Source organism: Hemibagrus wyckioides, linkage group LG01 (assembly GCF_019097595.1).
Source record: "Hemibagrus wyckioides isolate EC202008001 linkage group LG01, SWU_Hwy_1.0, whole genome shotgun sequence".
Lineage (NCBI taxonomy): Eukaryota > Metazoa > Chordata > Actinopteri > Siluriformes > Bagridae > Hemibagrus > Hemibagrus wyckioides.
In genome coordinates this window covers 11,334,846-11,348,512 of record NC_080710.1, presented here as the reverse complement: position 1 = coordinate 11,348,512, position 13,667 = coordinate 11,334,846, and the positions used below count along the sequence as shown (strand labels likewise).

The 13,667-nt window shown below is 35.5% G+C and overlaps 1 protein-coding gene across 1 annotated transcript; it reads right to left on the bottom strand.

Moving 5' to 3' along the window:
• Window positions 1–392: 392 nt before the first annotated feature.
• On the bottom strand, window positions 393–13,405 carry cacng6b (calcium channel, voltage-dependent, gamma subunit 6b). Its single transcript, XM_058394598.1, has 5 exons — window positions 13,289–13,405; window positions 7,523–8,278; window positions 5,353–5,427; window positions 4,486–4,623; window positions 393–3,867 (listed from the first exon to the last, which is right to left on the bottom strand). The coding sequence occupies exons 2-5, from the start codon at window positions 7,878–7,880 to the stop codon at window positions 3,647–3,649; spliced, it is 792 nt and encodes a 263-aa protein (XP_058250581.1). The 5' UTR covers window positions 7,881–8,278; window positions 13,289–13,405; the 3' UTR covers window positions 393–3,646.
• Between the last annotated feature and the right edge of the window lie 262 nt (window positions 13,406–13,667).

The following is a 13,667-nucleotide window of genomic DNA, read 5'->3' as shown; positions in this document are numbered from 1 at the left end:
GGTCGCCAGTCCATCACAGGGCCACATATATAGACAGACAACCACACACACTAACACTCACTGCAATAAAATCCCTTGTGTTAAATTGAAAAAGAATTCCGAGCAGAAGCATTTGAACTAATAGCCTTACGCATTCTTTATACTGTGTGTGTGTGTGTGTGTGTCTTTTTATATATACACTGGATACGAAACAGTGGGGCTATAAAATTGACTGCCTGACCGCAGGCAGACAACAAAAAAGAGCCATGAGAGAGCTGTAAATGAGATGAGGTATGCATAGTTAACACCCTAAGATAATATTTCTTACTCACATCAATCTATGTGCTCGTGTGAACCATGCACTAATTTTAAACTGACTGAAATACAAAAGACCGAGACTGAGAGACGAAAGAAGAGAAAAAAAAATGTTCCTGTGTGCAAAAGATTTAATTCTCTAGCATAATTATACAGTGAAGGCGACATTATACATCGAAACAAACCAGAACCTGAAAAAGGAGTTCTGTTAACAGAGGAAAGAGCTATTAAACAGGGTGAAAATGAAAAATCACATTCCAGAGTGAAATATAAACACGTTATTTACAGCCTGTGTGAAAGGTCTGTGTATAATACAAAAGATATGTGTTGGTGATATTATACATCATTTACATTTCATACAGTAAGAACATACAGAACACACAATTTCCATCATTTAAGAGAGACTAAATATTGAATTTCCAAAGCCATTAATAAGAATACGAATAAACAGAAAGCATGTGGACTTCAGCAGCTGAGAGACTTATTGATTAGTTTAGAATCGTTTCATGTTATTTATTTATTTATTTATTTATTTATTTATTTATTTATTTATTTATTATGAAACAAGTGGCATTAAATTGAGATGATTTACGGTGAGCTGATTTTCACCAACCCATAATGCATATTCATCTAGCACCATATGCAGGCTGTTAATGAAATCAAATGGGATTCATGTGTCAGACTAACCAGCACGATATATAAAACTCCTTCAGCTCTTCTGTAACAGTCCCCAGCTCGTTAGATCTACATAGATTAGACTTAATTATGGAACAGAATGGCTGCTGGGAAAATACTATACAGAGCTGGCATAGAGACCCAAGTACAAAGCAAGACCGAGCTTACTGCTACGTGGATTGATTTGATCCGATTTATTGATTTATTCTATCTATCTATCTATCTATCTATCTATCTATCTATCTATCTATCTATCTATCTATCTATCTATCTATCTATCTATCTATTAATTTTAAACAGGACGATGAATATTAAAAGAAAAAAAGTATCTAATATTACCATGTGTCTGCTTAATGTACTCTCTCATCTGTGAGTCTGAGATTTTGATCTCATTTCTTTCATGTTCATCGCGTCCCTTTGATGCGTCCCTTTACCCACAGCACTGATTCACACTCTGAGCTCTTCCAGATTAGCATAATAGCCAATGAACAAGTCTGCAAGCTGCCACCCATACAGCCAGATGTTCTACTAGGAGACCCAAACACAGGTACAAGTAAAAAATCAGTAGGAGCAATTAGTACGAGCTGTGGATGCTACATGGTGACAGTGACAATGTACTACAAACTGCAACTACAGGTAAATTATTAGGCAAATTATGATGGCATGTGAGTGCAAAACACAACAAAAACAAACAACGTAACAGCAAATCAGAAACCACAGCAACAAAATTACAAACACACACAGCTAAACGGAAAGGGTACCGACATCACATTCTCGCTGCTAATTGGAATTGTCTAGTTAGCCTAATGAAAACAATTCAATACAAAGGGCAGTGGCAGCTCAACGGTTAAGGCTTTGGGTCACAAAGTCAGAGGTTTAAGCCCCAGGCCATGTTGGGCCCTTAAGCAAGACTCTTAATCCTCTCTACTTCATGCACAATATCATGTCTGACCCCAACTTCCCAACTTGCTGGGTTATGTAAAGAAAATCATTTTATTGCGCTGTAATGTGATCAAATAAAGGCTTCTTCTTCGTATTGAGAAAAAACTCTTTTCAGTATTCACATATTCATATAAATATGGTACAAACGTTGACAGCATATCTAATCTACGATCATATATTAATTGATTAAGAATAAAAAGCACAAATAAAAACAGCAGCAAATATATTTAGGCTCATATTTCCTCTATATCTTTGAGACACACACTGTAGCAACAAACACACAATGTTCAAGAAGAAAATACTCTTCTGTTATCAGTTTGTGTTTCCAAAGTCACATTTGTTTTGTTTTGTTTGTTTTGGTTTCTTTTTTGCTGTGTTTTTAGTTTTAATATTGCATTTTGGTTTTGTTTTTGGGATTTTAGTTTTGCTGTTGTGCGTTCTGGCTTGCTTTTTTTTTGTTTGTTTGTTTTTTGCATTTGTAGTATTGTTCATGTGTTTTTAGTTTTGCTGTTTTGCTGTCGTGTTTTAGAATTTCCAGTCACGCTGCTGAATCTGCAGTTGTGTTGTAAGATTTGTTGTTGTGTTGTGTTGTGTTGTGTTGTGTTGTGTTTTCTGATTTGCTGTATCCGTTATTTTGTGCTCACAAGCCACCACAGTAAACAGCTTCTAACCAAATTGTTAGGACAAAGTTTTCAAACCTTTCCAGACCAAGCCCACCATTATGAACCTGTTGGGAATGACTATAGATAATGTCAGGTACAGTTACAGTAAGTAGAAATGTTTTTGATTAAAAACCTGATCAAATTCGAAGGAAATTGAACATAACTTGGTGTGGAATGTTCCTGAGTGAGAGGTGGGCCGTCTTACTTAAAGCTGATGACAAGGAAAAGTAAAAATGCTACTTATTGCTCTTTTAGCAAGCTGTCTGAGAAAACCCTTCATTGATGAATGTATATAAGGCGCTTTGAAACAGCTGCAGTTTAATATGTAGTAGCCTCCAGCACTTTGAAGTCATGAAACCTAAAATTTGGCTAATAATATGAACGTTATAGGTCAGACAGTATCTGGGTAGAGTACAGGGCTAATGCTGAATTCATAATCTATTGGGAACTTCCGGCAATTTTTGAACAGTCTTACGACTCAATTCCCACTCGGAAATTGGACTTTCTCCAAGCTGGAAATCTCTGATGTCATTTCAACAAGACGAAAGGAGAATAAGAAAAATATCTAGTAATTTGTTCAATGCTTTTTGACTAGACTTGTTTTCATTTGTGTTTGATAGTGTATCTAATGAAAGATCTAAAATCTAAAAAATGGAACCAGCACTTCTTATATCCACATCCACATAGAAATTAAACAAGTGACTTTTTCCCCCCAACTTTACACAGTAAAAGTGTGTGAATATTTTTAAGTAAGTGAAGATCTGAGTGGAGTTCCTGGGCATAATGCTCTGCAGCTTTAGATGATTATATTCCTTAACAGTAACAGACTGGTGTCTGATCTAAAAAATATAATAATAATAATAAATAAATAAAAAATCAAATAACCCAAGCTCTATTCTACCCAGTAAAGTCGCACTCAGTGCTTATTTTTTCTCAAATCTAATTCTGGTGTCAATCAATTGCAAGAAATCATGAAATTTGATGCTTCACTGCCAGCCAAACAGTCTTAAAGTCTTTAATTCTGTCAGTTTATTAATATCTAGAAGTAAAAAAAAAAAAAAGAGTCCAGTCTGCTAGGCACTGCTGTTTCGGTGCATTGTACATTTCTTGAAAGGATTGAAGGGTAAAGAAAGCAACAGGAAGAGAATGCCACCAACAAGAAGGATAGCCCCGGCCGAGCCTACACACGCCACTGACCAGGACAGCTCATAGTGCAGAGGGACAGTGTGTTCACTCGCCAACAGTGCCAGTACCGACTGGTGGAACACTGCGATGGACAGCAGGATCAGGACGCCTGAGAGAAACGTGAAGGACGAAAGAAGCCAAGAGATGAGAGAAGGTATGAAAAGTCGAGAAATCAGACAGAGCCAAAGGTTTTTGGAAATGGCTACAATTGGCGTGAATAAGCAATGGAAATAAATGTGTGCTTTTATTTTCCTGATATTTTTTTTTTATGTTACAGAAGAGTAAATGGACAAATTGTTAGGAATGTCTGTAGACTAAATATATAGACATACTTCTACTACTACTACTACTACTACTGATAATAATAATAATAATAATAATAGTCATTATTATTGTTCTTAGAAAATTAATTCATTTATTGCCTTGTATGATAGATATAATAATATAGTAATAACTTTAATAATAATAATAATTATTATTATTATTATTATTATTATTATTGTTGTTGTTGTTGAAATAATTGCCCTGTATGAAAGACAATCATATTTTAGGAACTAACTAGTTTTATAGACGTTCCACAACATCTGTGAGTATAAACATATACAACATATTACATGCCATGCATTTTAAAATTTCTGAAAAAGCACCACATTATGTTCAATTGTTTAGAATGAATTCAGGTGGGGAAAAAGTTTAAAAAGTGTCAAATATAAGGAATGAGGGTCACCTGAGATGAGAAAGCAGACAGAAGCAGGCTTGAGGAGGAAAGGTACATTCTTCGTGAGAGACATGATAGTACACACAGAGCCCATCACCATTAGAAACAAACTAAACATTGCCAGCATTGCTGAAGCCAGACTCAAATCTGAATGTGAGAGAGAGAGAGAGAGAGAGAGAGAGAGAGAGAGAGATTTGAGATTTAACAACTCGATTTCTGTGTTGTTGTTTTTCACGCCATTTCATTTTTTGCTTTGCAAAAAAGCAGGAAAAGAAATAAAAAGAGAAAAAAAGAAGAAGTAAAATTAAGACAAGATAATATGTAGAGTAAAACAAATGCATGTCTAGCATTTAGCTGATGTCTTTATCCGTCCTTTTTTTTTACAACTGAGCAATTGAGGGTTAAGGGCCTTACTCAGGGGCCCAGCAGCAGCAGATGAGTGGACAGGGATTTGAACTCACAACCGTCCGAACAGTAGTCCTTACCCACCTTACCCACTAAACAGCCACTAAGCTACCACATCCCCCTATCATTAATAAGTTAATGGAAAAAAGCCTTGCTAACATACAAAACATCACAAAAACCCACAGAGAGAGAGAGAGAGAGAGAGAGAGAGAGAGAGAGATTAAAATACTCAAGTATTAGATATTTGTCCTTTACAGTGTGTTACTCAGGAAACAAGAGAGATGTTTTTATTATTAATAGTGCTGGTAAGAAGAGTGAGGAAGAAGATATGGATAAGAAAACAGACAGTGAGTTCTAGCTTATGTCAAAGAACAAGACAAAAGATAAGTGGAAAGGATGTGAAAACTAAATGCACATGAGGGAGACAAAAAAATTAAAAAACCATATTTACTTTTATCTGTTGAAACTTACTTTTATCTGTTGTTTTCTTAAAAATGACTGCATTTTCCCCCGAAGTGTAGAACTTAAAATATGTGCAGTTTGATTCTGGAAAAAAGAGAGGGAATGAAATTGAGAGAGAGAGAGAGAGAGAGAGAGAGGGAGAGAGAGGGAGAGGGAGAGACAGACAGAAACAGAGACCTCTGTTAGCACTATGAGGATCTTTTATTAGCACTGACCAGCAAAAACAATATCACATGAAAGCAGCACTTTACTATACAGATCTCATAACATAGATTATCAAGATCATTTATATAAAGGAATAAAACATGATGCTGTCGAATTCTTCTTCTACTGATTTAGGAGCCCCTTAGGTGTTAGTTAGTCTTAATTAGATAACTGCAGCATTCCTACTGCTATATCGAAAGAGAGGAAGTTGTTGCTAGAAAATGCAGTTCAGAGTGTACAGAGTCGAGAGACTGCTGCTCAGCAAGCTGTACTGTTTCTTTCAGGTGCACACATACAGCTTGGGTTAGTGTACTACCTCGGTAATACACGGTAAAAACAATCTGAGCTGCAACCTTATGCTAGATGAATTCATGATACAGTGAAAATGAATATGTGTTCTGTTTGCCAGGAAATTCTGCTCCTCCAATTCTCCTCCAACTGTTCAGGATCATTAGCTGCTTACGGATAATTAAGCACAATCTGCAAGAGCTTAATAACATCTGCATACTGTTGCAAAACATGCCAGCATGCACACAGTATAATAATAATAATAATAATAATAATAATAATAATAATAATAATAATAATAATAATAATACCTGGAAAGGATAAATATTTATTATTAATCAACTTTCTTCTACTACTACTACTACCAACAACAACAACAATAATAATAATAATAATAATAATAATAATAATAATAATAATAATAATAATAATAATAATAATAATAATTACTCATTATTATTAATAAACTTTCTACTACTACTACTACTACTAATAATAATAATAATAATAATAATAATAATAATAATAATAATAATAATAATAATGATACCTGGCAAGCATTAATAATTATTAATAATAAACTTTCTACTACTACTACTACTACTACTACTAATAATAATAATAATAATAATAATAATAATAATAATAATACCTGGCAAGCATTAATAATTATTAATAATAAATGTACTACTACTACTACTGCAAATAATAATAATAATAATAATAATAATAATAATAATAATAATAATAATAATAACAACAATAACTGGCAAGCATTAATAATTATTATTAATAAACTTACTACTACTACCTACTACTACTACAAATAATAATAATAATAATAATAATAATAATAATAATAATAATAATAATAATAATAATAATAATACCTGGCAAGCACTAATAATTATTAGTAATAAACTTACTAATACTACTACTACTGATAATAATAATAATAATAATAATAATAATAATAATAATAATAATAATAATAATAATAATGATAATAATAATAATAATAATAATAATAATAATAATAATAATAATATGTTACTGTTTATACCTGTTTTAAATGATGACTGGAACTAACTCGTTTCACAGACTATAACAAATAAAATGTAATATATATGTTTTAAACAGACATTTTTAAGCTGCCATATTTTCTGTATGAGAGGAATAAAACCATCACACCATCATGTTGTTCCTATAACAGCACACCACATTAATTTTCATTCTGTACATACATATACTCTGTAGAACCTCTTCAGTGAAACAGTTTTAGATGTAATATTCAGTTGAGGTCATCATTATACATTCACCTTGCTGAATCTGCAAAATGTTCATAATTAAACAAAAAAATCCAAGTATCAACACAAAGAATTATTAAAAATAAACTGTACAATGTAAACTTCAGTTATTATTTTGTCTTGGGGAATAAGTAGCTTATTTGGGGCAGAAGACAATATAAAAATAAAAATAAAACAAAATGTGATTATTATGAGCCCTTTTTTTCTTTTCTTTTTTATCACTATTTTGTAGATTCTGCAAGGTGTATTTAAACATATGACCTCAACTACAGGTTCAGATATAAATAACATCAAAGCTTTTGATGTAGGACATTACTAAAATTGTGTGTGTGTTGTGTGTGTCAGAGAGAGAGAGAGAGAGAGAGAGAGGGACCACTGACCTCCAGGCAGCTCTGCTGGACCGCAGCTCTCTCTCTCTGGGTCAATGTCGGACACCCAGAGCGTGCGTGTGCAGGCCTTCCACAGACCATAGTGCACCATCTGACATGACTGGTCATTTTGGAAGTGTTTAGGCTGAGCCAGTTCCACCCAGAACTCTGTGCCCAGGCCCAGCACAGTCAGAGTCACTCCCACAATGGCCACAAAAAATGCTATCTTGATCTTGCCCTCTTGGCTCTCACTCATGTGTGAAGACCTGGGTCTGTTTTTACTGCGCCCTCCCCCTCCCCCGGCCCCGGCTCCCACATGCCCACCCATTCGTGAATCCTCCTCCTGCTGCATGAAAAAGTTAGACCACATTGTGCCCACAGGTTTTAAGAGTGTTGCAATATAACAGAGGTGAAGGCTGTAAAAATAAGGGGATGAATCAAATCCCTTGTAGTGAAAAAAAGGGATATAGAGAGCAAAATAATAAATAAATAAAATTAATAATAATAATAATAATAATAATAATAATAAATTAAGTAAATAATTCAAGTATACTGATAAAATTTGCCTCCTCTTGATGAGAGATCAATATATAGAACCAGAATGAAAACTAAAAAAAGAAAAAATGAATGAAGGATGAAAAGCAAAAGTTAAGAGGGAAGCAGTCAGAGGACATAAAATAAACGATCAGAAGGATAAGATGGGAGGTAATATAGGAGGGAGATCTTCTAGATCAGTAGTCATCAAATGAGCAGTCCTCTTTGAAGAGCCTGAAAGAAATGAAATATCACACTGAGTATTTCAGGTCTTAAGAAGAATGAATTACATCATATGACCCATTCGTGTACATCTGAGTGACAAACAATAAAAATTTACACACACACACACACAAAATGAATTCTAAATACAGTAAATTTTTATTTATTTTTAATAAATAAATTTTAACTTATTTTTAAAAACTGATTAAAAATGTATTTACAGTGGATATAAAACATCTACACAACAATGTTGTAAAACTGTGAAAAAGGTTTCTGTTATGTGAAGAAAAGAAAAGAAAAGAAAAGATGTCAGATCTTTCCTACCTTTAATATGTTATAGCAACAGACAAGTTATTTTCAACTGAATATAACCCAGTTGCATAAGTGTGCACACCCTTTTCTGTGCTCCGAATGAGCCGTTCACATTCACTCATGTTTGAACCTGAGGTAAAATAAAGTCGGTGAATGTAGTAAAATAAAGTAATGATCCTACATCTGTCATCAATAAGGCCAATCTGATCAACCACAATTAAACATCACTCGTTTCTACAGGATTTCCTCACATCTTCTTGATTCATCCGACTTCTAAAGCCACGAAGGAGCTTACAAAGCATTACAGGCTCTCACTGTCAAAAGATATCGAACAGGAAAGGGGTACAAAAGGATTTCCAATACATTAGCGAACACACCATGATGAAAGTCGGCAATAAGTAGAGAAAATGCGGCAACACAGAGATGTAATGGACATGAACAGGAGGTTGCCAAGAGACCTACAGCAACATTAAAGGAGTTGCAGGAACATCTGGCAAGCACAACACATTTCCTGCATGTGACAGAAATCTCACGTATTCTACACATGTCTGGGCTATGGAGTATGCTGGCTAGACAAAAAAAAAAAAACTAAACAAACCAAGAGGCAATATGTGAGACCAAAGTAGAACTTTTTAGGGCATAAATGATAAATTAGCCGCAAAAACAAGGCAGTTTATTACCCATAGAACTCCATTGTGATTGTGAAGCATGGCAGCACTGTGAAATGCAGTTGCCTCTATTAAGCTTATTAAGATTGGGGTTCTAGTTACAATGATTATGGATAATTCTAAATCTATATTAGCACAAAACCACACCTGTAGGACTCCATTAAACAGCTACAGATGAAATTCCAGCATAATAACTACCAACTATCACTTCAACAGCAATTCAAATAAGGAATGGCTTGAGAAGATGATCTCATCATTTCTATTACATTTCTTGTAATTAGGTCTCGTAAATCCTGCCTAAAACTCCTGTCTTTAACTCCACTCGGGAGAGAAAACGTCAGTGCTGACATTGCTCTCTGTCCTGAACTGTACTATAAGCTGTGCACTATGCACCGTACACTCCGGTTTGCACAGGACTCTTCAATACATTCAGATTTTGCACATTACCTTATTATTTTTTGTGCCTTTAAATTTCTAGTACTTTCTTATTTCATTTTTTTTATTTATTTTTTTATTACCTTATTACCTGTGTTTGTGGATACTGCTGGAATTCGTAAATTTCCCATTGGGATGAAAGAGGATATCTCTATCTATCTATCTATCTATCTATCTATCTATCTATCTATCTATCTATCTATCTATCTATCTATCTATCTATCTATCTATCTGTCTATCTGTCTGTCTGTCTGTCTGTCTGTCTGTCTGTCTGTCTGTCTGTCTATCTATCTATCTAAAACTTATGGAACTTGCAGAGGGCTGGGCACCAGAGATCTCCTCACAATTTAATAGATTTGGAACAATTTTGCATGGGAAGAGTGAAATAAAATCGGCAGATTATCATGTGCTACATTACCTCAAATACAATGTAGCAAGGCATGTGTAACACTTAGCAATTAGGTTTTAGTTATTAATATATAGTTATTTTCCCTAAATGTTTTTTTTTTGCACCTAATGGTTGCTGTAACACATTAAACAGAGAAAAAGATTTGACATGATTTATCTTCTTATTTATTTTCTTTGCCTTAAAAAAGGCTCCAGTTATTATAGGGGTGTGTAAACTTTTTTCTATGCACTTTAACTGTGCATTACAGGAAAATGACTCCTGAAAATTTATCCAGTTATCACCAACAGCATTACACTGAAATCACTATCACCAGCCTCCACAAATTAGGAAGTAGGAGTATGTTACAGAGAAAATTCCAGAAAACAGGACACCACCTCCTCCATGTAAACTTAGTATGTCCTGTACTGCGGAAGAGATGACTGGATTAAAGATGCATCCAAAAGCTTCCGGATTTTATGGGTTTACTGACCACTGTGTAACATGCCTCTCTGATGTTCTCATCACATGCAACTAATCAGCATGTAATTCATGCAGCCAAGAGATGATGCCTGATACTTGGAAAGAACATCATTGGCCAATAATATCTTCATTACATTTGACTATTTTTATAAAGCTTACTTCCAGTAAGGCTTGTGATAGATTAAAGCAGGTCACACAGTGCGTGTGTGTGTGAGAGAGAGAGACAGTGTCTAATATAATTCAAAGCAGGTCTATAATAAATAAATAAATAAATAAATAAATGATGTTATTCTTTCAGCTGCTCCCTGTATTGGGGTCACCACAGCGGATCATTTAGTACGCATGTTTCGATTTAACACAGGTTTTACCCCGGGTGCCCTTCCGGATGCAACCCTCCCATTTAATCCGGGCTTGGGACCGGCACTGAGAGCTAACTCTTCAGTGGCTGGGTTAGCTCCCTGCCCAGGAATCAAACCCAGGCCACGGCAATGAGACAATCGATCGATCGATCAATCGATCAATCGATCAATCGATAAATAAATAAATAAATAAATAAATAAATAAATGAATGAATGAATGAATGAATGAATGAATGAATGAATGAATGAATTACCTTCTATTTACATAAAAAATCAACATGAATAAACATAAATAGTGTTAAAGAAAAAAAAAAGTATATTAAAACTAATTTTAATGACCTGTCTTAAGTAAGGAATAAATCATGATGAGGTGTGCTGTTAGCCGTCCCCCCATGGTGTTCTTTTCCTCAATATCCTCTCAAATTTAGTAAGGCAGCAAGACTGAGAAACTGCAAAAACCCTTTGTCCTAAAGACTTGCTCATGTCTGAGCACAGAAAGTGGATTCTCCTGAGAAAAAATGCTGAATAAATGTGTTTCCATACAAAAAACGTCAATTAATAATTTCTCTTTTTGTACAGTTAATGGATCATCCACCATACAAGTCCCTCTTTAAGCTACTACTATACTACTACTACTGTAGCATGTTAGAACGTGTGCATTGGTTGTTGATTTACTGATATTAATGGATTAAATAAAAATCAGTAAAGTGAAAACTGTATAAAGTGCTATATCATCATCATCATCAACAACACCACAGCTGACTAGCCCTGCCTTAAGCTAAGCAATGGGAAGGGAAAATGCTCATATGCCTGTGCACTTCTAACTGACAGGAAGCAACCTACTGTCATTACCAAGATGATGTCTTTTACCAACACACATATATCCAGATAACGAAGCATTTATAATGAGGTTACAGTATAGCTTTATTAGGAAAGAAGGGAAAGAACCCATCCATCTATTTTTTGTAGTGCTTATCCTACGCAGGTTTGTGGGGAGACCATATCAGTGGCACAAAGCGGAGGACACCCTGGACACACACTCACGCATTACAGACAATTTAAACATCAGCCTACAGCACATGTCTTTGGACTGGAGGAGAAAACCCGAGTACCCAGAGGAAACCCGTGAGGCATGGGGAAAGCAAACTCCACTCACACACACAGCAGACTTTGAAATCAATCCCTCATTCCTGGAGAAGTGAGGCAAACATGCTAACCACTAGGTAGGTTTTAATGTATAAGTGTGGACATTTTAAGTGTAGACAAAGTTCCTCTTTAAAGAGCAGATCACTTCACTATCAGATCCACACATGCATTAACACCGCAGAAACATTACTGACCAAAGCCGTTTCCAGCCATTTCTAAGTAAAAGAGTTAAAAATGTATATAGGGCCATTACAGCGAACTAAGCTAGAGAAGACAGGCCGAAGACAAACACTGAAACACTTACTCCAACACAGGCTAAAATTAACCCACACGGAATCTCATCATATGCAGAACCCATGTGTCTAACCATTACCTACTTCTGCAAAAACATGACACTTACAGCCACGACACAAGCAGCCATCGTTAACATGGATATGAAACACTGATATGCATTAGGTAAAGGTAGGGAAACTAGCAAACTGGACAAACTTAAACAAACAGATCAAAAAGGCTCAAGACGAACACTTGGAAGATCTGTTTTAAAAGTTTAACATGCAGTCCTATGGGAAGAGCTTAATTATCATCCCAGTAAATATCATATGTCCCTATGCGCTCTCTCTTGCGCACACACACACACACACACACACAGACACACACAGACACACACACACACACGAGATTATCTTACTACTACTTACTTCTCTTTAAGGATGTTCCTAACCTAAACGTTTTTAAAAATTTAACATCATTATTAATGCAGCTAATTAATTACTATGCCTGCACCTAAACCTAAACTTAGAATAAAAACCTAAACCTAACCTTAAAAATATTCTGTTCCTTCTGGGGACATTTGGTCTCCACCAAGATATAAAAACACCTCCCTCCACACACACAAAACTTTAAAATACCTAACAGTCTAATAACTAATCAGTTTACATAATTTCCGGTTCACCATTGTAACAGAAATGACGAAAGAAGCAAACTGCAAATGGAACAAGTGCCATCACTTATTTAATAGAATATCCCAAATAAACCCAAGTTTACAGTACAGAATGCATAAATGTTTCCGAATTCATGTTCTGGAGAAAGAGTGCACACAGGAAGCCAGCTACTTTATATACTAGATACAAATATATACAAGTAACAGATTAACATGTACTTAAGCACATGATTTTTTTTATCAGTCAGATAAAACAAGACATTATCAAGTAGCTAGTGTAATAAAAACTCTGACCTGTAGCTTGGCTTGGTGCAGCTCTGAGGATCACATACATGAGGCGCCACAGAATGTAGGAGACAGGGGAGAGAGTGTTTGTGGTGGGGGGAGAGGGAGGGGGGGAGAGAGAGAGAGAGAGAGTGGTGGCAGGGAGAGGGAGGGGGAGAGAGAGAGAGAGGTGGAAGGGAGCGGGAGAGAGAGAGAGAGAGAGAGAGAGTGGTAGGAGGAGGGAGGTAGGGAGAGGGCACTAGAGAGAGTAGGGGAGAGAGAGAGAGAGAGAGAGAGAGAGAGAGAGAGGGGTGGGGGGCTTAGAGACAGGGCAACAGGCAGACAGGCGGGAGGTCGCGTATAGAGTAATAGTCTGGATCTGAGCTTGCTTTCTGGCTCCTACGTCGTG

What these genes read in the sequence shown, in the direction of transcription:
- cacng6b (XM_058394598.1), bottom strand. Translation starts at nt 7,880, where the DNA reads ATGTGGTCTAACTTTTTCATGCAGCAGGAGGAGGATTCACGAATGGGT. An exon ending in TAAGAAAACAACAGATAAAA is followed by an intron (nt 4,624 to 5,352) that starts GTAAGTTTCAAC and finishes TCTCACATTCAG; the next exon opens with ATTTGAGTCTGGCTTCAGCA. An exon ending in TGTCTGCTTTCTCATCTCAG is followed by an intron (nt 3,868 to 4,485) that starts GTGACCCTCATT and finishes CGTTTCTCTCAG; the next exon opens with GCGTCCTGATCCTGCTGTCC.